The 26,275-nt window shown below is 47.4% G+C and overlaps 1 protein-coding gene across 2 annotated transcripts; it reads left to right on the forward strand.

The window, feature by feature from the left end:
- Window positions 1-239: 239 nt before the first annotated feature.
- On the forward strand, window positions 240-25,252 carry cdc42bpb (CDC42 binding protein kinase beta (DMPK-like)). 2 transcript variants are annotated; one of them, XM_040017355.1, is made up of 39 exons: window positions 240-901; window positions 6,430-6,521; window positions 8,903-8,986; window positions 9,078-9,173; window positions 9,251-9,399; window positions 9,985-10,078; window positions 10,298-10,498; window positions 10,804-11,052; window positions 11,451-11,682; window positions 11,809-11,916; window positions 12,394-12,527; window positions 13,065-13,307; window positions 14,817-14,927; window positions 15,079-15,323; window positions 15,466-15,571; window positions 15,659-15,783; window positions 15,862-15,967; window positions 16,327-16,389; window positions 17,807-17,955; window positions 18,037-18,134; window positions 18,243-18,322; window positions 18,834-18,908; window positions 18,988-19,053; window positions 19,173-19,278; window positions 19,351-19,487; window positions 19,564-19,703; window positions 21,167-21,248; window positions 21,334-21,550; window positions 21,737-21,799; window positions 21,876-22,117; window positions 22,205-22,559; window positions 22,634-22,731; window positions 22,817-22,901; window positions 22,992-23,109; window positions 23,192-23,309; window positions 23,474-23,698; window positions 23,933-24,041; window positions 24,123-24,181; window positions 24,576-25,252. In XM_040017355.1, the coding sequence occupies exons 1-39, from the start codon at window positions 733-735 to the stop codon at window positions 24,696-24,698; spliced, it is 5,352 nt and encodes a 1,783-aa protein (XP_039873289.1). In that variant the 5' UTR covers window positions 240-732; the 3' UTR covers window positions 24,699-25,252. The 2 variants fall into 2 exon arrangements, with proteins under 2 accessions (XP_039873289.1, XP_039873290.1); XM_040017356.1 differs by lacking the exon at window positions 16,327-16,389 and having other exon boundaries at window positions 733-901.
- The last annotated feature ends 1,023 nt before the right edge of the window (window positions 25,253-26,275 follow it).

Below are 26,275 nucleotides of genomic sequence, written 5' to 3' on the forward strand. Positions count from 1 at the left end.
GTGTGAATGGGTGAATGCACAAGTTGTGTAAAGCGCTTTGAGTGCTCAGATGAGAAGAAAAGCGCTATATAAGAACCAGTCCATTTACCATGTGTTTAGTCCTTCTGTTCTTGCGGTTTGTTGATGCTCGTCACTGACTCTTGGTTTTCTGAGCTCGGATATTTTATTGTGAAGCTCCCCGGCACCGGAAGCGGGACACAACTCCTCCGCTTGCTCGGGATCTTCCGTCCTGGATTCAGCCATATTCCCAGCGCTCCGCCACACCGGCAGCCGCCTCGAACTCTCCTCAAACCGGCCGTGATCCCGTGACGCTCTCCCCCACTCCCACGGAGAACTCGGACATTCTGACCCCTGCGCAGTGGCCCCCGGAGCCAGCCCCGGTCCGACAAACCGAGCGGCGGACATGGAGCAGCGGCGGCCGACCTGAGAGTCGACGGTCCGCCCGACGTCCTGATCCTGAGAGGAAAGAGCAGATTTACCGGATTAGAGCCGGAGGAGGGCGGACAGAGGCAGGCCCGCAGGCTGCTGACCGACGGTGACCCACGGTGACCGGAGGACTCTCGGCGACGCTCCGAACCCCGCGGCTCAAAATGTCGGGAAGCTTCTCCTGGAGCTAACGGCTAACGGCTAGCAGCTAGGCAGGAAGCGGAGCCTCGGCGGCGGATACACCCGGACTGAGCGACGCGGGCCCGGCGGAGCACCCTGGAGAGTCCGGCGGGGACCGACAGCAGGATGTCGGCGCAGGAGCGGTTGAAGCGACTGGAGGAGCTGCTGCTAGAGCAGCGGGCGGCCGGCTGCCTGAGCGTGGAGGCGCTGCTAGACCTGCTGCTCTGCTTCTACACAGAGTGCTCCCAGTCCCCGCTCAAGAGGGAGAAGCACGTCACCGACTTCCTGGAGTGGGGTAAGACCCGGGGGGGTGGGGGTCAGGTTCAGCAGACTGGAGCTGTCCTACTGAAGGTCAAAGGTCAATCAAGGAGATCCAGGTGTAGCACGCTTCAGGTAGTTTCAGGTGTGCTTGAGGGGTCAGAGACAGATTCACCTCACAGGTGTCTGAAGGCTTTCTCCCCTGAGCTCAGTTCCAGGTTTGTGGAGCTCCTTGAAAGAGGATTCTGAAGGCTTAAAAGGCGTCTCCGGGTCTCTCGTGGTCTGACGTGGTCACATGATATACAATCAATAATCGAGGTGATTAGGTTTAAAGTTCAGTCAGGATGAACACTAGGATAATCCTCGCTTTTTCAGGCTCCGCCTTCCTGCCCTGGTTGTGGGTCCCATGTAGACTGTTAGTGTTTCCATGGTGACTGCATGTGGCTAATATCATTCAGTGATAGTGTAATCGATCAGCTGGTCTTGAATCAGCTTCCAGCTTCTGTGCAGCTGAAACACTCTGGCCCAGTTTGGCCTGGTTCAGCCTGTTCCTGTCCTGGTTTCTGTGACCTGGTTTCAATTTGCGATTCTGCTCTGAGTTGGAGCCGCTGTGAAGGCCAACTGCATGCACCGATGATGTCAGTGATGAGTAAGACCGATCAGGTCATGGGTGATCAATGACAGACGGTGTTCAGGTGATGTTTACAGGAAGGTTTGATACAAATAAGCAGGAAGCTGATCAGGACAGTCGGTGATGAAGATTATGAAGGCAGTGATCACCTAAACATGATTTCATAACTTGACTGAGGTGTGTTATTGATCTGATACCATCTCCTTTAGATCAGGGGTGGGGAACTCTAGGCCTTGAGGGCCGGTGTCCTGCAGGTTTTAGATGTCCTTGATCCAACACAACTGTTTTAAATGGTTAAATCACCTCCTCAACATGTCTTGAAGTTCTCCAGAGGCCTGGCAATGAACTAATCATGTGATTCAGGTGTGTTGACCCAGGGTGATATCTAAAACCTGCAGGACACCGGCCCTCAAGGCCTGGAGTTCCCCACCCATGCTTTAAAGTAATCCATAATTGCTTCAGACAGCATCGCTCACACCTGTCAGTGTCTCTGAGCAATCACAAGGTTCTTAGACTCAGGCCCTCACCTAAGAGGGCGGGGACAGGAGAGGATGCACTCACTTCATTTGTCTTCCATTAATAATGTATGACAAACCACTTTATCGCTAATCAATAACTGGCCTCCATCCGTTATTGATCAGTGATAAAGTTCTCCACCTGCTGCAGAACTAAAACAGGACCAGCAGTCACGGCCACTCTGCAGACATGTCTCCATCAGTCGGACGGCAGCGGACTCGTAGACATGGAAACCGTAATGCCGCCATGACGTGGTGAATTATTCTGTGCTCTTTCTCAGCCCTCAGCCTGTGATGTCACAGCAGTGACATCAGTCAGGCCGAAAGTGTTTGCAAGCGTTAAGTCAGGGCTCTGAGGAAGAATTGAAACCAGCTCAGCTCCTCTGCTGTGTTTCTATTCTGGTTTCTATGAGAGTAAATGTGAGTGACCCAGATAAATCTGATCTCAGATCAGATGAATAAATGATGAGGAGCTGACAGCATGCAGGGTACTAATGCCTCTAACTCACGACTCGGGTCGTTCTGTTATCAGGACACGTTTAACCAATGTTCCCTGTAAACTGCGCGCATGCGCAATTGCGCACTGCTGGCACGGTCTCTGCGCACAGAAAATCTGTGTTGCGCACAAAAAAAATCTAACCTGAATTGAAATTAAAATAAATACTTTAACAATTCTGTTTTGCAGTGTTAGTCAGTAAGTGACTGGCTGCTCCGGTATGGGATTAATCGCATCATAGTCCAGCCAATGATGCGATTCACATTCGTATATACGCAGCTAATCAACGTCGTTGACAGACTATGGCAGCGTTCTTATGTGCCAACACCGGTGTTTTAGCTAGCAAAGCGGCGTGGCTGATGTGGAGTGAAGCCACATTAATGACAATGTGTACAACCATTGGAGATGTGAGCAGGACAGATGGAACAATTGATGGAAATAATGTGGACTTTATACTAGTTTTTAAATTGTGTTGATAGGCCACGTAAAACCAGAGTTATGATAAAAATATATGCAATGTTTGTTTTTTCCTGAATACGATCATTGTTTATATTTATTGTGGGAAGAAACTGTAAAAACGGCATTTTATAGGGAAAACGCTCGAAAGCGCTCTCCGCCTGTGAGCAAATATACTATGTGGATAGGGGTGTGTATTGGCAAGAATCTGGCGATACAATATGTATCATAATACAGGGTAGACGATACGATATATTGCAATACTAAAAGCCAGACGATATTTGTGTTTAGTAGGACTAAATTTAATTAGGAAAACTCAAGTAAACAGTCCAAACTGTTTAATGCTTGACATGAAACATCTGAAACAAAAACACTCAAAGTTCAAAATGCCTTATTAGAAGTCATGTCAAATAAACAAACAAAAACTACTTTACTGAAATATCAAGTATTTTTTAACATGAAAAAAGTAAACATGTAACACTGAAGTCTTTCTAAGTACTATGATTGTAAAATACTTATCCAAAAACTGCTCTATGGAGCATCAAAACAAAGTACTTTTTATGTGACCTTAACATAAACAAATATAAATCAAAAATGAAATTGCTTGAAGAATCCATCCAAGTAAACATTAACAAAAAATGTAAAGTGCTATTACAATTAAGTGTTAATAAAATAAAGTACAGCTCTGCAGTGTCCATCAATGGAACACTTTTAGTACAACCTGAAAAAAGGAATTTACTCATCTAAATAAAAGTGCTTATGAGACTCAACCAAAATGTCAAACATTCTCATATCAGAGATTTTACATGTGTAGTGTTTTCTCAGTGTTTATTTTTCAATTTCCAGATTTTTGTGCAGGAATACAAGCTGATCGACATGGTCAGCTCTCAGGACACTTCTCTGTGCATTTACTATGTCTCCTGCAGAGGAGAAAACTCTCTCTGCAGAGACACTTGTTCCAGGAATGCATAGGAAACTCCTTGCTACTTTGGATAGCTGAGGCAAGTCTAGCCGCGAGAGCCATGTTTGGTGCATTATCGGTAACAACAACAAGGTCCTTGCGTTCAATCCCCATTCAGCCACAGCGTCAGTTAGTAACGCTGCAATGTGCTCACCTGTGTGACTGTCATGCATGGCTCGGGTTTGTAGTACATGAGACTGAAGGTTCCACTGGTCCGTTATGTGATGTGCTGTAACAGTTACGTACGATTCAGTGGCTCTCGAAGTCCAAGCGTTGCATGTCAGAGCAACTGTCTCAGCCGAGTTGAGAGAGTCCAGCACTGTCGCTTTGACTTCTTGGTACAACTTTGGCAGAGCGATGTCCGTGATGTGTTGTCGAGAAGGAACGGTGTAACGGGGCTCCAGCGTTTTAATCATATTACGAAATCCTTTATTCTCCACAACACTCAGAGGGCGCATGTCTTTGCAAATAAAAACAAGTACTGACTGCGTTATTTTTGTTGCACGAGTTGAAGTTGCTGGTAGTTTCGAAAAGTTAACTTCTTCAATTGTCCGTTGAGAGGGATCACCTCGTTTCGTTTTAAAATTAGCATTTGACGCTACGTCGCTATGGTGTCTAGACACGTGTGTTCATAAATTTGTTGTGTTACCGGAATATTTGACTCTGGCGGTGCAGATTTTACAGACTGCATAGCTCTTGTCATAGTCTTTACTGCCTTCTTTTGTCCTAAATTCAAAATAAGTCCACACATCAGCTTTGAAAGCTGCGGGGGCCGGCTGTATCCTCTCCTCTTCAGTCATCAGTTAGCTAGCATCACACACGTCCACTGACTGTTCTACTTCGTTCTTTTGGCAAACTAGACGCTTCTACAGTTATCGCGAGACCTCGTTTTTACGTCATAGTAAAGGCGGTGAAAACTGCAAACCAGTGGCCGGAGTTTGAATTCCAACATACAAAAGAAATAAACAGTAAATGCATATCATTTTTTCAATTAAAAAAATCGATAACAGTGATTTTAAATATCGATTCAGTATCATTGCGCGAAATATCGCGATATTTCGTTGTATCGATATTTTCTTACATCCCTATATGTGGACCAATCAAAAAATGATATGGCAACATGGCATTTAGTTGTTTAGGAAGAGGGAAGTTTTAGGAGTTGCGGCGGTGTTTTGAGATGTGAGAGATTTGCGACGTTTAGCGCAAATCTTGTGTAGTTAGTGTGTAGTGTAGTCAATAGTTTTGTTGTGTGTGTCAGAACAATGAGGCGACTACTGAGTGTTACAGGTGTTACAGGAGTGATACATCTCCTGTTGTCAGGCCCGCAGATATCAGGCTGTTGTTCTCCTTTATCTTATAGTGGACAGAAATAATTTTTTGGAGAGGCACAAATAATTTGTGTGGCATCAAATTTGATGCAGAACACCTGATTGTTCTGTAAATAGTTTTAAATGTTTATTTAAAAAAAACGCCTTGGCTGCATTTTTAGATAAACAGCTGCAAAAAACTTTGTTTGCAAAACTCAGTTACTTTTTTGAAGAAGTAACTATAGAATTAATTGCCAACATTGGTCATTATATTCTGTATTTTGCAGACAAAGAGTTACAGGACTCTCTCCCAGACCACAGACTCATAATACAAGTCAGAGCAAAAAAAAAAAAAAAGTTGTTTTCAAAATTGGAGTTCAAGTTATTTTTACTTTGTGTGTTCGCTCAGACACATGAAAAATTAGAAGGAATATTGCGTTTAACCTAATGTCAGCGATCAGGGTCAGAGGTCACACAAACCTGGTTATCATCTCGCTGAGTTAACTCAGGGTTTAACCTGCGAGTTCACGTGAAAGGGGCAGAGCTGATAGCATCTGACCAATTTAAAGGGACATTTCACCTCTCATGTGACTCCTCTTTTACAGAGATGCTGTCAAGTAAAAATCTGTAAAGAACCAAAAAATCTGTGAATAATCTGAGAGGTGAAACTGGTTAATCTGGTAATTTGTGGCACAGAGCGGGAAAATACAAGTTGAATGGCAGTTAATGATTTTGTCTTTGTTTTTAAAGCAATGACTGCACATTCGTGTCTGAAACACAGAAACGGTAACATTTCCTGTCACACAGACTGATGACAGAGATCAGAGTGGATGAATGTGATTGGTTGAACATTCCTGGTGTCCTGTGTTTGTAGCAGATCAGAGTCAAGTAGAATCAAGTAGAAAAAGATTTAAACATTTGCTGCATCAGCACATGAACGTTCAGTCTGAGCCGCTCTAGGTTCATGCACTGCTCTCAGGAACAAGCTGCACACTGATGCACATAAAAGAATCAGAGGACCGCTTCTGCTTTAAACTCTGAATATAACCTGCTCTTGACCAGGTGAGGGCTTGAGCCTCTGTTACCATTGTGATTTGATCTGGTAAGAAGTCAACAACAGAACATTACCTGTATGAGATTGGGTTAGTGTGGACCTCTGCGTGCGTGTGACATTACCCCAGCTCTTCTGTGTGTTGCAGTGAAGCCATTCACAACCACGGTGAAGGACATGCGGCTGCACAAAGACGACTTCGAGATCCTGAAGGTGATTGGACGAGGAGCTTTTGGAGAGGTAAGACTTCCTGATGACCTGTGTCTTGTCAGGCGACTAAAGGTGACGAAAAGGAAACGCAGTGTATTCATGTGTAGACAGAATAAATACAGACTCTTACTTTGTAAAGCACCTTAGCCCTGGGATTTCCTGTCCTGATTGTGTGTTTGAGACGCCACACTGTGTCGCAGTGGCTTGGAGGAGGCTCCGCCCATCCTCCTCTGCAGTCTGAGGGAAAACGGGAAGGGCTCAGATTCCAGGCAAACACAGGAAGTGAACAGGAAGCTGTTAGGAACACAAACTTGATGGAGGAGGAGGTGGCGCGATGACCAATCCCTGAAACAAAACTCAATTTCAGTTAATGTCGCAGGCATTAACTCCACCACCTGTGACATCATCAGGGGCAGGGTAACCGAACAAATACAAGTCATGTCATGTGTTTGTTGTTGGTTTGACAGACAAATGGCAAAAAAAACAAGTCAGCAGAGAGAAACTGTGACCCTGTTTCTGTAACCTGATTGGTCGCAAGGCTCCTCGCACTGTAGGCTTGGAGGTCGTCTCCGTCCTAAAACTGGATACAGCCCCGCCCTCCTCTCCTTACCTGAGCCTGTGGCCCAGAAATAATCCAGGGTGGAGATGGTAATCCAGGATAATCTGAAGATCATCGTGGACGCTGATGGAGATCTCATATTAAATGTCCTGCAGCACACCACGATGTGATTGTCTGTAGGGCTATTCGATATAACGATATATATCAGATGACAATATAAAAACGTCTATCGTTTCATTTTATGCTGTCGTTTGTTTCGTGGTGTTGCAAAATAAACTGTTTACGGCAATATTTTTTCACTGTTTTGTTGGTCACTGTAGTGGCTATATTAATTTCTTAAAGTTCTCTCTTTCTCTTATATTTAATATAACCACACTACGGACGGACAAGCGCCTGTTTTTATGCGTTGTCGTTAGCAACAATGATGGTAAAACCATCGCGTGGCTCCGCCGTCCACTTGTTTATTTTCCACATAAACCTTTCACAATAAAGCTCAAGGTCCTGTTGAGACTTTTCAAAATAAACTGAATCACGTGAAAGAGTATGCAGCGTTTACGGATGAGAAGCAAAAAAGAGCCGTCAGACTCAAACGTTAGAACAGGCTTTTCCCCGCAGCACGCTGTGTAATAAATAATCACAAAGAAAACGGCGGCCGTTACAACTTATGACTAAAAATGTATAGTTTCAGGCATCTGTTAAAACACAACGCCCAGCTGGAAACACTTCACGCAAGTCGAGCTGCCCGAGATTCACAGAATTTACAGAAAATGTTACAGTTTTGTGATTTTATATTGTTATCGGGACGATAGATGTATTATATCGGGATATGAGATTTTGGTCATATCGCACAGCCCTAATTGGCTGAAATATTTAAGTTCTGTTTAATGTGAACAGAGACGGGTTGGTGGGGTCTTATTTGTTATGAAGACAAGAAGTTTGACATAATCGTGGTACGAGGGGACAGAGCAATTCAGTTCTTTACAGCATGGACGCAGTTTCCTGTGAGACATGCAGTGAAGACGTGCACACATATCAGAACCCACACAGTACTGTAGTATTTGTAGTCCTTTGGTGTTTGAGATCTGCACTAAGCATCCTCTCTAGCATCTCTTGGGCTTTTGGGTAATGTGTAAAGCAGAGCGAGTGTCCTCAGTAGCTGCTGTCAGCGTGTGTCTGTTTCTGTGTGTGCGTTCTTCTCATACCTGAGGACAGGTGTGTCACAACCATGCCTGCCCGGTGCTTCGGGACATACCTGAGGACAGGTGTGTGTTTATGTCCCGAGGCAACAGGCAGGTGTGGTAGTGTCACACCTGATCTCTGGTATGAGAAGAACGCACACACAGAAACAGACACACGCTGACAGCAGCTGCTGAGGACACTCGCTCTGCTTTACACATTACCCAAAAGCCCAAGAGATGCTAAAGCAGAGCGAGTGTCCTCAGCAGCTGCTGTCAGCGTGTGTCTGTTTCTGTGTGTGCGTTCTTCTCATACCAGAGGACAGGTGTGACACTACCACACCTGCCTGTTGCCTCGGGACATAAACACACACCTGTCCTCAGGTATGTCCCGAAGCACCGGGCAGGCATGGTTGTGACACACCTGTCCTCAGGTAGGTCCAGGTGAGCTGTGTGGGTGGGGTTCTATGTCATGTGCTCAGACCAGCTCAGCAAGTGATGTTAAAGATACACACCCGGTCACCATGGAGACCATAGCAGCAACACTGCACAGGTGATACACCTGTGGGAGGCACACAAATTTGACATGGCATCATTCTGGACCCTTGGCACATAGTGCTGCAGGTGTTTGTGTTTACCTGTGTGTTCATGTTTCTCGCCCCCTCTCTCTCTGTCAGGTTGCCGTGGTGAAGATGAAGCACACGGAGCAAGTTTATGCTATGAAGATCCTCAATAAGTGGGAGATGCTAAAGCGAGCAGAGGTGGGCTCCTCTTCATGATCATGTAATGGGCTGTTGTGACCTTAGCGTGCTGTGGGCATGTTATTGACGTGTTGGTATGCTGTGAGTGCAGACGGCATGTTTCCGTGAAGAGCGTGACGTCCTGGTGAAAGGAGACAGTCAGTGGATCACCAACCTGCACTACGCCTTCCAGGACGACAACTATTTGGTGAGTACTAGCTGCTGTCCCCTGTGGGACTGGTACTGGTACTATCTTTAACTCCTCTGTGTGTACCTGTACTGCAGTACTTGGTGATGGATTACTACGTGGGTGGTGACCTGCTGACGCTGCTCAGTAAGTTTGAGGATCGACTTCCTGAGGATATGGCCAAGTTCTACGTGGCTGAGATGGTACTCGCCATCCACTCAATCCATCAGCAGCACTACATACACAGGTACTCGGAGTACTGCAAACTGCACTGCCTGTACTTCACACTGTACTCTTAAGTTGTACTGGCCCTACCAAAGGTATGTGCCTCTGTATCCAGGAAGTGTGCTTTTCCTGCTGCAGTGTCCTCTGGGAAATGTAGTTCCTTCCTGCTCAGCTGGCCTTTTCCTTCCTGAGATGGCTGAACTTTAACCTGCTGCTGTTCAGTCTTACACATCTTTATTCACACACAGTTTACACACAGTGAAACAATGGCGCTTTAAGGTGCATCACGTGATCGGAGTCAGATAAAACATGGACGCACATCCCGTTTGGTACGCCTGGTCATATGTTTTAGAAATGACCATGTGGAAGTTGTCACAGTGAGTGTGTGATTTCAGAGACAGCCCCTCGTCACCGCCAGCTTCAAAACTCAAAATGGTGACAGCAAAAACACTCATCTGAAAAGGACCAATGGGTTCACAGCACAGTAGCGCCACCCATCTTTATACTGTGTGTGGTTAATCAGATCCTGCTGCGGCATCAGCTGACCATGTGACCTGTCTGGGATGAAGGTGACAATGACTAGCTGAATATGTTTTTCGTCTTTCAGAGACATCAAACCCGACAACGTCCTGCTCGACGTCAACGGCCATATTCGCCTCGCAGACTTCGGATCCTGTCTCCGCATGATGGAGGACGGCACGGTAACTGTCACGCTCCCATCGCCTCTTTGAAGCTAACAGTGCTCTCGTTAGTCTAGTTTAAGGTTAACCCTGGTAATCTTAGTGCTGGTCTTAATTCAGGAACTTCAATAGCTTAATTAAGTTAAGCTTGTTTAGTTCTGTTACTTGAGCTTAAGTTCACCTTTGACCTTTTCTGGATGACCTTTTGTAACCTCGGTCCATCCCAATGTGTCACTATAGGTTCAGTCCTCGGTGGCAGTTGGCACGCCAGACTACATCTCCCCAGAGATCCTGCAGGCGATGGAGGACGGGATGGGCCGCTACGGCCCAGAGTGTGACTGGTGGTCGCTGGGTGTGTGCATGTATGAGATGCTGTATGGCGAGACACCGTTCTACGCTGAGTCGCTGGTTGAAACCTATGGCAAGATCATGAATCATGAGGTCAGAACCATGGACTGTTCTATCTACCAGAGTATTTGGACTGTCTTTCAGAATAAATAAAGACACTAGCTGTTACAGTAATCAGATTACACTCTGTCAGGGTAATGATACTGTGCTCTGTAATTGGATTACTCTTGTCCTGCCCGTGCTGTGCTGCTGTTTCCAGGTTACAAGTCTGTCTCCAGGCTCTCGTCCCACTTCCTGTTTTGAATCAGAGCTCGTCCCTCAGCGCACGCTTGCCTTTTTGTCCAGTTTCCTGACTCTTCCTCTGAACGTATCTTTGTCTTTTCTTTTGCTGTTTCCAGGAGCGTTTCCAGTTCCCTTCCCATGTGACCGATGTGTCTGAAGATGCCAAGGATCTGATCCAGGGCTTGCTCTGTTCCAGGGATCGTCGCCTTGGACTTAATGGGATCTCTGATTTTAAAAGCCACCCTTTCTTCAACGGCATCGACTGGGACAACATCCGGTCCACCGGGGCCCCCTACATCCCCGAGGTGTCCTCACCCACCGACACCTCAAACTTTGACGTAGATGATGACGTCCTGAAGAACCCGGTGAGGACCGTCTTTCTATCCTCAAGACCGTTTTACATAGGAAGCAGCATGCAGTGGGATCACCACTAGCTGGAGCGAGTCACGTAAATTTTATTCAACCCAGTTGAACTTTGACCGTGGCATGTGGGATTTCTCCCCGCCAGAGTGCTTTCACTGTGCTTTGCAGAGGGCAGTACAGTATGTGCTGCTCCCTGTGTGAAATGGCCTTCCATCAATCTGACTGCTCTGAGACTCCATCAGTCTCAGAGTCACCTGGAGTCACAGGGCAGTCAGACTGAGTCTGGGGCCTAGGAGTCTCTGAGAGTCCCCGAGACTCCAGGTGACTCTGAGACCACAGGTTTTCCAGTGGCCCTTCTTGTCCGCACAGTCCTTCATGCTGACAGGTCTTCTCTCTACAGGACATTGGACCTCCAGTGTCTCACACTGGTTTTACAGGGCAGCACCTCCCCTTCGTTGGCTTCACCTACACCACCGACAGCTGCTTCTCCGACCACAGCTCTGTCAGCAGGGCGTGGTTGCGTGTCCAGATCGAAACAGATGGTGGAACAGGAGGGGAGGAGGTGGAGGTTTTTGAGAAGAGGATTCGTCGACTGGAGCAGGAGAAACAGGAACTGAACCGCAAACTGCAGGGTAAGGAGGAGGCGGACTCCAGCAGTACTCCCACAGTACACTGCTGGACTCCAGCAGTACTCTGTAGGACTCGATCAGTATTCCTGCAGTACTCGCTGTGACCTCACTGTGTCTGTCCTCCCACAGAGTCGACTCAGGCCCTGCAGGCTCCAGCTCGAGGAGGAACTCTGAGTCGAGACAAAGAGATCAAGAAGCTCAATGAGGAGATTGAACGACTCAAGAAGAAGCTGGCAGGTCAGAGGATGTTTCCGTGGTAACAGATACAGTTGGGGTGGTAGCACCTGATATGGTCTGCAGTCTGCAGGCACGGAGTTCATCAATAAAAGAACTGAATAATGACATCGGTGCATCACCGCTGCCGCAAGCACATCCAGATAATTTTAGATGGATGGTTGTAACTGAGACCTCGGGTTTAGAGGACACTCTCCATCCAGATGTTTCAATCTGACTATGCTTGGAGCATAGTCAGCTGAAACTCTGAAACTTTATTTCCTGTTAGGTTTGTTTAACAGCGCCACTCGCAGAAAACCTTAAATATTTCAAGTTTCTGTGCTACGCCCGAGCTCGTGTTTAATGTCATACAGACACACATGTTTATTAATACGTTGGCGCCAATGAGACAGTACTGCAGAAAAATCAGTTTAAATAAAGTTATTAAAGTAATGTCACACTTTTTATTTATTAAAATAAATCCTGCCCCTGTAATCTCAGACTCTGACAGGCTGGAGCACCAGCTGGAGGAGGCGGTCTCTCTCAGACAGGACTATGAAAGCTCCGCCTCCAAACTGAGGAGCATGGAGAAGCAGGTGAAAAGCCTGCGACAGGAGAAGGATGAGGTTCACAAGGTACGCGCATCTGGCCGCAGGTGGAGCTGTTTTTCAGAATAAAGCCCCTTTTCCATTAGTACCTACTCTGATCAACTCGTTTTCCATTACAATCCAGCACTAACTGATGTGAGTGGTTGTTGTCATAGCAACATGTTTGAGCGTCCCGCGACTTAATTACTATGCAGAACGCTACAACAAAGGTGGACATCCAAGCGACGACATACCTGTGGCTTTTCGTCAAACTCGTCGGACTGTTTTTGTAGCCATTTCCCTCGTTGCCATGGTTTCAAAAATGGCATTTTGATTTTTGTGAACAAGATGCTCTTATGATTCATCGAGTGACTCTACCGACCAGCCAATCCGTGGCATGCAGTGTGACGACGTCACATTTTAGTACCTGCTCAGATGGCTTGGAACCCTGGGTGAGCAGGTACTAAAACGGTACCTTACAGAAAACCCTTTAAACTGTGGCAAGTCAATCCGAGTAGTTACTAATGAAAAGGGGCTTAATAGTCATGTATTCCCAAGCTAATAAACCCCACACCCTCTGAGCAGCAGTTGGCTGACGCCCTGGAACGCCTGAGGAGTCAGACGAAGGAGTTGAAGGAGGCGCACTCGCAGAGGAAGCTGGCGCTGCAGGAGTTCTCTGAGTTGTCAGAGAGGATGGCTGAGCTGCGCTCCTCAAAGCAGCGCCTGACCCGCCAGCTCCGTGACAAGGAGGAGGAGATGGAGGCGCTGCTGCAGAAGATGGACGGCACGAGGCAGGAGATCCGTAAGATGGAGAAGAGCCGTAAGGAGGTGAGTGAGGATGGCTGCAGAGCATCAGCAATGACCATTTGTGATTAAAACCTTAGAGACGAAAGTCTCCTCTGTTAGCATTCACCCTCGTTATGGAGGGTTAGGGAGCGTCTGTCGGGTTTTCAGTTTGGTCGCTTTAAGTAATTTGTCAGTGATGATGATTGGGCACATGTCCTGATGACAGGGAGTCAGGAACAGAAGTGTAAGAGGTCTGAAGATGAGCCTGAGAGAGACAGACAAAGCAGGAAAAAGAGGATTTGTTTTTGGTTCACAAGTGAGGTAGAGCCGTCTGGGTATCGCCAACAGTGCAGCATGATACTGTTCTCTTATGTGGTTAGCAGTACAGCTCTACAGATTAAGAGTTTGTTTTCTGACTTTCTAAGTTGAGTTCCAGAGTCAAACTGAAAAGAACGTGAGGTGCACCATCAGTCCTGAGGTGCACCTCCTTGTGCTCACCAGCAGAGGGAGACAGACTCCTGTAATAAGCAGGAAGCCGTTGGTCAATCAAAGAACACTTTGATGTAAAACGAGAAGGAACCAAGCGTTTAAAGCGCCGTGAGCACATGTCAGAGACATGACAGGTCTAAAAGGTTTGGTCAGATCATAAGATGAATTACGACGGCTCCTTCATAAAGTGTTCGGGTTCTGGGTTAATGGAGGGACGCTCTCGCTGTCTGAAGGTGTGTTCTGACCACACCTTCTGTTCGCGCTGACTGTTGGAGGCTGTTCCTCTTTGTTCTCTTGAGCAGCAGGAACTGGAAGCTTTGGGGTTTTCAGAAATTATTTCAGGTCATATTAATGTCAGATTCCATAGGCAGCATACATACACAGTTCAGATCAACCCTGAGTGATGGTGCTGTGCTCTGATTGGCCGAACATGTCATTTAAAGTGCAGACTTCAGTAAAATGGCAGGAAAGATTCAGTGACGTGGGAAACACCCAAATGAGCTCAAAGGAATTAATCTGCAGAGAGTGAATCAGGGTTACAGGAAAGGAGGCGAATGAATCACTAACCACTGCTAATGACATCACTTCTTGTTAGCAGGGTGTAAAAGTCATATAAACCTAAAAGCTGTGTGACTTCCCTATTCACCAACCATCTGCTGACACTGAGTGGAGGGGGAGGTGATGGTGGGTCGACAGCTGGTTCCACAGCGTGCACACCTGTGTTGCAGGTGTGGTTATGAAGAACCTCATGAGGATGATAAGAATTTAATGCAAAAGCAGGAAAATAAGACTCATTTTGAGCAGCACTAGTCTGACATCATCACCCATCAGCTCAGCCTGAGCAGTGATTGATGTCTCTGATATTCAGTGTTTATGACGGGACTGTGAGGTGTGGCGTCTTCGTCACTGCAGACACATGTTCATGTTTATGTGCTGTAACGCAGCTCTGCTGTGCACTCCACGTGCACACCATGTTAGGTCCCCTGCAGAGCTTCCATCTCAGTAGGTCTGAGTCTCGGTAAGCTCCACCGACCCGCAAAAAGCCTTTTGTTTGTGTGTTAGCTGGAGGCTCAGCTGGATGAGGCGCAGACAGAGGCATCAAAGGAGAGGAAGCTGAGGGAGCACAGCGAGGTTTACTCCAAACAGCTGGAGGCGGAGCTGCAGAGTCTAAAGGTCAGAGGTCACACACACACACACACACACCCCTTTACACCCATCATGACCACACAATCCCAATTTGAGCCTGGGTTAAGCCAAACCCTGGCTGAACCGGTCCTCACAGTCATGCAGAAGGGCTTCTTAGTTGTTCTGGTTCTGATCCTAGTCTCAGCAGGGCCGTGGAGTAGCAGCAGGAGGGGCGGAGTTTCAGCAGGAACTATCCCATCTAAAGGCAGAGCTGGACAAGAAGGTGCTGTTCTACGAGGAGGAGCTCCTGAGGAGGGACTCGGCCCACTCCTCTGAGATAAAAAACCTCTGCAAAGACTTGCAGGAGTCTGAGGGGGCGCAGCTCACCGCCAACAAGGAGTTGCTGCAGCTCCGAGACAAGCTAGACAAGGCCAAGAGGGACAGGTGAGTCCTGAACTGGGTTTACTGGCAGGTACAGGTGAGTCATGGCCAGATCCATGCTGACCCAGTGTGTGTGTGTGTGTGTGTGTGTGTGTGTGTGTGTGTGTGTGTGTGTGTGTGTGTGTGTGTGTGTGTGCCCTCTCAGGCAAGTTGAGATGGAAGAAGCTCTCACTGCTCTCAAGAAGAAACATGAGCGAGAGAAGAACCTGCTGACAGAAGAAAACCGAAAACTGACGGCAGAGACCGACAAGGTGATACTCCTGTAGTACTGTTACTGCACACTTTGTAGTACTAGGAGCACCGCTGTGTAATACTGCTCTCGTTGTGGTTGTGTCCAGCTGTGCTCGTTCGTGGATAACCTGACGGCTCAGAATCGGCAACTAGAAGACGAGCTGCAGGACCTGGCGTCCAAGAAGGAGAGCGTGGCTCACTGGGAGGCTCAGATTGCAGAGATCATCCAGTGGTGAGTCACGTGAGCTGCTTGGACACCGCCGCGGGTTCAGTGACACAATTTTAAGGACATGTGGTACACTGTGTTCAGGGTCAGCGACGAGAAGGATGCTCGAGGTTATCTGCAGGCTCTAGCCACCAAGATGACGGAGGAGCTGGAAACTCTACGCAGCTCCAGCTTGGGAACCAGACCTCTGGTAACACACACACACACACACACACACACACACACACACACACACACACACACACACACACGTTTAATCCGAGAGTAATATGTGAGCATGGGACTTCACCTGAAGCGACCTGTTGAAGCCTCCGCCTGTCACAGGTGTGTTCAGACATCACTCAGTCATAGCAGAAATTTTTTTTTTAATTTATGTTACAAATACTCAGAAATGTTTTATCCCTTCAGTTATGTTTTAACTTAGTGGCTTTTATTGCGAAAGAAATCCAGGAATGTCCTCCACCTTCTTCAGACTGTAGTACTGTCTGTATCTGTGTGTTGATTTTGTTTGGGGGGGGGGGTGTTTTCCTTTCAAACCTGCTGTCTTAGATGGAATCAGGAGTGGCCACTCCCCCTAAGAAGCCCTGGCCTCCCATTGGTGGAGACAGGAGGGTGAGTGAGCTGGTCACGATTTCCAGCCAGTCAAAAATCACTTTCTGGGCGAGCTTAAAGATGCTTGCATGGCTATTGGCTTGCATGTGTACCATTGATATTAGAACGCAGTGAGGCTTTCCCAGTGCGGGTTCCTGACAGCTGTGACGAAGTCATAGAGTGGATCACACAGAAGCCTGGAGAGGTCAGAGGTCAAGCAGAGGCAGAGATGAGGAGGTTACAAAGAGAGTTAGTGTCTACAGTGACCTCTCGAGATGAATCCAGGGTCAGGACAGGGTGAGGGTTCAAGCTCTGGTGGGGACAGAGTGGAGACGAAGCTTTAGTCTAAGGTGGTGTTCACAGTCTGTACTTCAGGGAGTAGTTTACTCTGTACTTGAGTCAGTACTCTGTCTACACATTAGTTTTTACTCACTGAGTACCTCGAGTAGGCACCTGGGGGGGTCAGGTACTACACTTCAGGTACTCTTCTGTTATCTTTGAAGGTTTAGAGTCATCTGAAATTTAAGCAGTGCATCCTTTAGGGCTTTAAGTGGTCAAATCTTGATGTCATATGATAATGTCACATTTTCCAGCAGCTACATCGGTGGTATCACATGTCTGGACATCACCTCACCTGATTCAACACTCATTGGCTGTGTCCCAATTCAGGGTATGCATGCTTGAAGTACGCGCACTACGCGTACTACGTACGGTGCGTACTATAAGTACGAGAAGTGTGGAAGTGAGAGGCTTGTGAAATGGGACGGTCTAGCCTTCGTTGCGCTGTTCAGGTTGCCTAGCAACCATGATACTAACCGCGAGAAACGTTACAAACGGCATTGTTTGACAGAAGTGAAGGAGAAAATGTTTTGTTGGTCATTCATTTTTGTCATGACATCACTGATTAGTTGAGTATCTGAGGCTGAGACCACGGGACTGTAAAACATGATTGTTGGGCTTCATTTCTGTACTGAACAGTCATTTCAAGATTAGTTAGTAAATAACAATTAGCTAATGTTGTTCATGACACTAAAATCATCTCACTCTGGCAATATAAATGTAATATGGCCAATATTATAGTATTGTCAGATTTGTGTGTGTGTGTGTGTGTGTGTGTGTGTGTGTGTGTGTGTCGCGCTATGAATTGTGGGATATATATAGGACCACGAAGCGTGCACCGGACCACGCTTGATATTTGGGGAAATTGACGGCGCATTTGGAGTATGCATTTGAAGTACACTTCGAATTGGGACAGCCGCCGTCGCGTGGCGGTGACGTAATCGCACTTAAAATGCATACTTCAAGTGTGCAGACCTTGAATTGGGACACAGCCTCATTGGCTGCTCTGATCGTCCGACTGCACCATTTCTTGCTTTCTGAGCTTTGATGTACAGTGACAATAAACAGGTGCCTATCCCTCTGATTCCACCCCCTCCAGGACCCCCTGTGGAAGGTGCGCCGCAGTCAGAAGTTGGACATGTCTGCTCGCCTCGAGCTGCAGTCGGCTCTGGACGCTGAAATCAGAGCCAAACAGCTGGTCCAGGAGGAGCTGCGCAAAGTCAAAGCCTCAAACATCAACCTGGAGAGGTCAGAGGTCATACCAAGGCAGACTGTCATCTTATCTGTGTACTGTGTTCACCTATCTGACCCATGTCTCTCTGCCTACAGTAAGCTTAAGGAGACGGAGGAAAGGAGCAAGGAAATGGTGGAGCAGATGGAGACCCTAAAAAAGGAGATGGAGGAGACCCGTTCACGTTCCGACAAAGGTTAGGCAAAACTACTCAGACCATGTGTGTATGATTTTTAGGGTCTGAGAGGACAGGTAGGTTCCAGTGGTGTCTGTGTGCGTGTCTTCACCATCTATGTCTGTGCAGGTCTGAAGCTCCCGGACTTCCAGGACCCTATCTTTGAATACTTCAACACGTCTCCTCTAGCTCCAGACCTCACCTTCAGAGTGAGTTACCTGTCTGACTTTCCTACCATTCATAGTAACAAGCCCACACACAGCAGCTCACAGGACAGTGATGCCATTCAGGTGTAGTGCTGACTTACTCAACTTCATCTTGCTTCTTTCTCTTTGTAACTTTGAGATGTCAGCTTGCTCTGCCTCCTTGCTGTATGCTCTCTGGGAAGAAGTAAGTTTACCCTCCCCTCTTCAGACAGTGACCTGCCACCTTCAACCTCGAGTATAGCTGCTAGCTTTGTACTAATGACATCAACAACCACTCGGGTCAAATTAATGCCCCGCACAGCTGATCCGACTGACTATAAAAACCTCCATCCACAGAATAAACTCCGCCGACACACAAAAAAAAGCATCGCTTAGTATCAGTCCTCTTATTCTCATATTACTGCAGTACTACTTCATGTGTCCGCTGTATGAATACTGCAATAGTGCATTTGTAGTTGTCACAGTTCATCTGATCAGGTGTTGATAATCTTTGTGTCACGGTTTTTACCTGCAGCCTTCAGACATAGATGCCACCCCTGCAAAATCAGACACTACGCCCCCATCACCCTCCACAAGCTCCGAACACGAGGTTGGTCACAGATGAGTCTTTGCACAGGTGTCCTGTATGTTATGGTTTGTTTAACTGATTGACCCGTTTGCGTCCACAGGAAATTAAAGCAGTCCCTTCGAGCCCCTCGCCTATCTATCAGAGCACAGCGCTGACCACACCAAAGGTACCCTGAGGTTCTCGCAGGTGTCCTATGACTCCACAGGGCCACTCAGATTGTAGTAATTGTAATAGATTTTTAGATGTGTGTGTGTGTGTGTGTGTGTGTGTGTGTGTTTGTTTCAGCCCAAAGCTCACCAGCTGAGCATCAAGACGTTCTCCAGCCCGCCTCAGTGCACACACTGCACCTCCCTGATGGTGGGACTAATCCGGCAGGGATACACCTGCGAAGGTACGCAGCGCTAACAGCACCTTTTGCTTCTGGTTCAGTCACAGGTGTCTGACTGACTCTCTGTCTCTTCAGTGTGCTCCTTCATCTGTCACGTTTCCTGTAAAGACCACGCCCCTCTTGTCTGCCCGATCCCAGCAGAGCAGGCCAAGAGGCCACAGGGCATTGACGTCCAGAGGGGAATCGGCACTGCATATAAGGGCTACGTCAGGGTGAGTCCACTGACACAGTACTGACGATGTAACTGTGCAGCAGCTCCACATACTCAAGCTAGTTTGTTTCCGTCAGATTCCAAAGCCCAGTGGGGTGAAAAAGGGCTGGCAGCGAGCATTCGCGGTGGTCTCTGACTGTAAACTTTTTCTCTACGACATCCCAGAGGGAAAGTCCACGCAGCCTGGGGTGGCAGCCGGTCTCGTCCTCGACCTCAGGTATTCTGTTTGGTCACCTTCTGTCAGGACATGAAAACACTACTTGAGGTCTTTTGAAGAGTCTGCTTGTTTTGACAAAAATCCCTGGACTCTGAATTGAATTAGAAGAGCTGGAACTTGCTCCAGTTTTATTTATACAGTGCCAAATCACAGCAACGGTCGCCTCATGGTGCTTTATATTGTAAGGTAGACCCTACAATAATAAGTGAAAACCCCAACAGTCATATGACCCCCTATGTACAAGTGGTTGGGCAACAGTGGGAAAGGAAAAACTCCCTTTTAACAGGAAGAAATCCTCTCCCTGCTCCTCCCTGACCGAGGGGAGGAAGACAGGACCAAGACATGCTGTGGAAGAGAGCCAGAAATTAATAGCAAGTATGATTCAGTGCAGAGAGGTCTGTTAACACATAGTGAGACAAGAAAAAACACCCAGTGCGTCATGGGAATCCCCCAGCAGCCTACACCTATTGCAGCTTAACTAAGGGAGGATTCAGGGTCACCTGGTCCAGCCCTAACTATAACTTTAGCAAAAAGGAAAATTTGAAGCCTAATCTTTCAAAGTACAGATAGTATCTGTCTTCCGAATCCAAACTGGAAGCTGGTTCCACAGAAAAGAGGCCTGAAAACTGAAGGCTCTGGCTCCCATTCTACTTTTAAATTATCTAGGAACAGCAAGTATGCTAGAAATGATAAATCCATGAACTAGTTTTTTTGTGTCACTCTTGAGACAGGATATTTCTAATTTTAGAGATATTGCGCAAATGGAAGAAAGCAGTCTGACATTTTTGTTTAATATGTGCATTGAAGGACATATCCTGGTCAGAAATGACTCCAAGGTTCCTCACAGTGTTACTGGAGGCAAAGGTAATGCCATCCAGAGTAAGAATCTGGTTAGATACCATATTTCTAAGATTTTGATGGCCAAGTACAGTAACCTCAATTTTATCTGAATTTAGAAGCAGAAAATTAGAGGTCATCCAGGTCTTTGTCTTTAAGACATTCCTGCAGTTTAACTAATTGGTGTGTATTATCTGGCTTCATGGATAGATAAAGCTCTGTGTCATCTGCATAGCAGTGAAAATGCACTGTGAAACAAGAATATGTTTTTAATTAAATTGGCTACACAAAAACATCACTGTGTTGGAACAGGAAGTGACACCGCAGAGAGCGAACACTTCTGAGAAGGTTCGTGTGGGCATGTTAATCCAGGTCCTGAGACGAAGTCTGAAGAAAGTTTGTGTAGCCCTAAGTGTTAGGACAGCTTGTGAGTCCTGGTAAGGTTCATGTAGTTCAGAAACGACTCTGATACCTTTGTGAAGACTGTAATAGAATGAAAAGATTTAGCTGGTTTGGAGAAGATTTAGGCAGTCGCGTGAAGCTGGCGGGGGGTTTTTTTGTGTGTGGAGTTTGTGACAAGAATTATTTTTGTATATGCAATTATCTCTTGCATCTCACTTTTTCAGGGATGAGGATTTGTCCGTTAGTTCGGTTTTGGCTTCCGATGTGATCCACGCAACCAGGAAGGACATCCCCTGCATCTTCAGAGTAGGAGACCCCATCACTGTTATAACATTTGGTGTCTGAGCACCAGTGCATGTCCTGTTCTGATTGTTTTTGTTGTCGTGGTCAGGTGACATCATCACAGCTGATCTCGCAGCTGTCTTCAGTGTCTCTGCTTGTCCTGGCAGAGAGCGAGGTAGAGAAGAGAAAATGGGTCCGGATCCTGGAAGGTATGCAGAGCATCCTGACCAAGAACCTGCTGAAGAGCCAGCAGGTCCACGTCCTGCACGAGGCCTATGATGCCTCGCTACCCATCATCAAGACCACGCTGTCCGCCGCTGTGCTCGGTCAGTAACGAGTGCTCTGCTGAAAAAGTGTAGGACAGTTGACCGTGGTAGGCTGAAATTTTTTCAGGGTCTACTGATGGATTGGGCTGAGTTTCCTGTCAATCTTCAGTCTTATTGATTACTTGATTTGTATCCATTTAATCTCTCTTATTATTTTGTTAATAAGAACATTTCCCATCTGTGCAGATCGTGAGAGGATCGCCCTGGGAACAGAAGACGGACTGTTTGTGGTTGAAATCACGAGAGACGGTGAGCCCAGTGAACAGACTTTGTCCACGTGACTGATTGTGCTAACCTCCTTTAACTCCTCCCTTTCTTTCTACAGTGATTGTGAGAGCCGCAGACAGTAAGAAGATCTCTCAGATTGAATTGATCCCAAAGGAGAAGATCATTGCGCTCCTCTGCGGTCGCAACCGTCAAGTTCACCTTCACCCCTGGGGGGTGTTGGAGGGAGCGGAGTCCAGCTTCGATGCCAAGCTGGCAGACACCAAAGGCTGCCAGGCTATGGCCGCCGGTGTTCTCCGCCCAGGAGGCCCCCCCTGCCTGCTGGCTGCCATCAAACGTCAGGTCAGTGGTATGGGCTCACCTGGAGGCGACCTGTGGTTCTGCTCCGGTGCCCATCCTAATGCTGCAGTTTCTATGTCCCGCTTCCAGGTTCAGTGCTACGAGATCACTCCGACAAAGCCCCACCACAAGAAGCTGTGGGAGGTGCAGGCCCCAGGTGTGGTTCAGTGGTTGGGGATGCTCAGGGACCGGCTGTGCATCGGTTACCCGTCAGGCTTCGCTCTGCTGGCCTTGCAGGGGGAGTCGTCCCCTATAAGCCTGGTGAGCCCGGCAGACCCATCGCTGGCCTTCCTGGCGCAACAGCAACTGGACGCTCTACATGCACTGGAGGTCGGATCCAGCGAGCTGCTGCTCTGCTTCAGCCAGCTCGGTGTCTATGTGGATGGACAGGGACGTCGGTCCCGGACCCAGGAGCTCATGTGGCCCGCCACACCGCTTGCTTTCTGTACGTTGCACGATTCTTGTAATTGTAGAAACGGGTGCAGTGGATAGTCTCTCACCTGTCTCTCTGTGTGACAGGCTCTAACTCATCTCACCTGACGGTCTACAGCGAGTATGGGGTTGATGTCTTTGATATTCACACCACTGAGTGGGTCCAAACCATCTCCCTGCGCAAGGTAACCAATCACAGTTCAGTGAAGGTCAGACCACCCATTCAGAATGCAGTGATGGCTGAAAGACTGTGTGCGCACCTATCTACAGATTCGACCTCTGAATGCTGAAGGAACGTTAAACCTGCTGAGCTCAGAACCTCCTCGTCTGATTTACTTTAGCAACACCTCCTCAGGTAGGAGCACACCTGAATCACGTGGACGCTAACGCTCCCACAGCTGAAGCTAACCTGTGCATACCCGTCTCTGTACCCATGTCTGTTCAGAGGGCGATCTCACCATCCCGGAGACGTCTGATCACAGCAGGAAGTTGATGGTTCGAACTCGCAGCAAGAGAAAGTTCCTCTTCAAGGTTCCCGAGGAGGAACGACTCCAGCAGAGGAGGTGATTTTAGTCACTTCTGGTGTTTTCCCATGTTATGTTTACCTGCGTGCTCACTTGTGTGCTGGTGTCGTTGTCTCCTCAGGGAGATGCTGAGGGATCCGGAGCTTCGCTCTAAGATGATTTCTAACCCCACCAACTTTAACCACGTGGCTCACATGGGACCAGGAGACGGCATGCAGGTCCTCATGGACCTTCCTCTGGTAACTCCTCCTGCTCCTCCTCCTTCTGCCGGCATGTTCTCCTCCGTCTCCTCCCCCCACTCCTCTGACTCCTGCCTTCATCACACTGACTCCTCTCTTCTCTCTTCCCCCTGTTTCAACTTCATCCTGCTCCTTCTCATCTTTGTCTGCGTCTTGATGTTCAGGTTGGTGATGTTGCCTCCCTCTCCTCCTCCCCGTCTCCCTCCCCTTCCTCCTCTTCTTCCCGTCACACCCTCATCTCTCCCCCCTCCAACTTTGAGCACGTGTATCACATGACGTCGGCATCGGCTGGCGCCTTCTTGCAGAAAGACGCCTCCTCTTCCTCCTCCCAGCAGAGCCTCCTGCAGCCTTCCTCCTCCTCCTCTCCCTCCACCTCCTCTGTGGGAAGGGTAGGCCAGCTTCTGTCTCCCCCCCTCCACTCAGGCTGCGCCCAGGTCACATGACCTGAATGCAGCAATCACTTGATTAATTTGATGACCTCACACTCGCTCATCAGCTGATTGGTCAGCAATGATGTCATCAGGTCATGCTGTGTACCTCTGCCAGCTGATCGATCAGTCTGAGGATGCCAGAAGGATCAATAAACTCTATTCATCAGTGTGTGTGTGTGTGTGTGCCCGCAGAGTGTGCTGCCCTCTTCTCAGGACGACTGCATTAAAGATAAGCCCCGCCCCCTCTCCAGTATCTCACGGCAACAGAGGAGCAAGACGCACATCACACGCACAGCTTCAGGTAAACACATGAGTGTTCATGTCGCTAGTCTCAACACGAACTGTCACTAACTCACCTGTCTCTGTGATTTCATTGGCTTAGATTTTGGGGGAGGCGCTTCGTCCCGCAGCATCTGTGACCCGGAGGAGGTGGACCGAGAGGTACCCCACACACACACACACACACACACACACACACACACACACACGTCTGGTTTGCTATCCACGTGGGGACATCTCATTGACATAATGCTTTCCCTAGCTGCTTACCCTAACCCCAACCATTAAAAATGAATGCCTAACCCTTCCCCTAACCTTCTCCTAAACCTAACCATAACTCAACTTGTAACCCTGACATTAAAACCACATTTTGAGTGTGAAAAATGCCTTCAACCCTGTGGAGACCTGGATTTTGGTCCACACCAGTATAGTAAATTTCAGATTTTGGTCCCCACCAAGATAGTAAGAACCCGTATCTCACTCACTCACACACTCTCTCTCTCTCTATTGACCATCAGTCTTGATCAGTAATCATGCTTGTGTATTGATCCCTCAGCCTGACTCTGACTCCACCAAACACTCGACGCCCTCCAACAGCTCCAACCCCAGCAGCCCCCCCAGCCCCAACTCCCCCCACCGCAGCCAGCTCACCCTCGACGGCCTGGACTCCGAAGCCTGAAGCCCCGCCCCCACCTGAACAAGTCAGGCTGTGGACTGAGAGCTTAACTTTTACTTTCAGGATTTTATTGTGGCGGGATGTGTTTGCGCTTCCTACTGTTTTTATTTTGTTGGATTTTACCTGCTGGAAGCCCCACCCCTTGGTTTTAACCCCTCCCTGCTGAGAGCTGCTGTGTGACCTTTGACCTTTACTCTGATTGGCTCTATGGGACCAGCGCCTGCTGTTGTCGTGCATGTGTAATGACTTCCTGTTGGCGTGCAAGCTGACACGGGGAGCGGGCGGAGGTCTTGCTCTGACGAAAACACTGAATTAATTTTGTTGAAGTTGCACATCGTCATCACCTTCATCTTTGTTGTCGTTTAGGGTAAAATAATCTTTAATTTGTGTCAGTTATGATCTTTCCTCTGGCCCCGCCCTCTGCTCAGTTGGAGACAGGAGAGGGGGCAGGGTCACACCTGAACACTACTGCTTTGTTTCTTCCAAAATCACATTTAAAGGATCTTTGTAACGATAAACTGTTAGTGGCCAAAAACAATAAACGAACCTGAATTCAGTCTTTGAGTCTGAGTCACACCTGCACAGGTGAGCCCGGCAGGCAACCAATCAGGACAAGCAGAGTCCCTGTCATCCTGATAATAACAAATTACAGTAGTCCAGCCTAGAAGTATTAAATGCATGAACTAGTTTTTCAGCATCACTCTGAGTCAGGATATTTCTAATTGTAGAGATATTCCACAAATGAAGCAAAGCAGTCCGATATATTTGTTTAATATGCACACTGAAGGACATATCCTGGTCAAAAATTACTCCAAGGTTCCTGACGGTGTTACTGGAGCCCAACGTAATGCCATCCAGAGTAAGAATCTGGTTAGATATCCCAAAAGGTTGATTCTGTTCATCTGGATGTTTTCAGTCATCATCAGGTGTCTTCTTCAGTCTCACCTGACTAGAGCCATTGTTCAAATCTCTGTGAATGGTACTCATGATCATTGATTGAAGACCATAAACTGACCTCACAGCCCATTGTTCATTCAGTGGTGCTAGTTTCAGTCACTGAGCAAATGTACTCTTTATAAAGTTGGAAACCTACAGTCAGCTGAGACTGAAGAAGTCACCTGATGATGACTGAAAACATCCAGATGAACAGAATCGACCTTTTGGGATTTCCTTACTTAGGCTACGTTCACACTACTCTTAATGCTCAATTCCGATTTTTTTGATCAAATCCAATTTTTTTTTTTTTTTTTTTTTTTTGTCTGCTTGTTCACACTACAAATAAAATGCGACAGCAAACGCGCTCTAGTGTGAACCCTCAAAGCGACCCGCATGCGCAAAAGAAGACGTCACACACACAACGCGCTCTGTTTAGACCCAGAGCAAACAATATTGTTTGACTGATGGCCCTTAATATAAAGACTTCGGACTTAACAAAATAACTTAAAGCAAAAATTGGGAAACGTTATTTACATAATAATGTAAATAACCTAATAATTATCCTTATTGCTGTTTTAGAGGAGCGGTGCTTCAAAGGATAGTTGCAGATTTCTGTCAGAATCTGCAGATTATACAGTACAAAT

The sequence above is a fragment of the Simochromis diagramma genome, unplaced genomic scaffold (assembly GCF_900408965.1).
Source record: "Simochromis diagramma unplaced genomic scaffold, fSimDia1.1 OVJJ01000802.1, whole genome shotgun sequence".
Classification (NCBI taxonomy): domain Eukaryota; kingdom Metazoa; phylum Chordata; class Actinopteri; order Cichliformes; family Cichlidae; genus Simochromis; species Simochromis diagramma.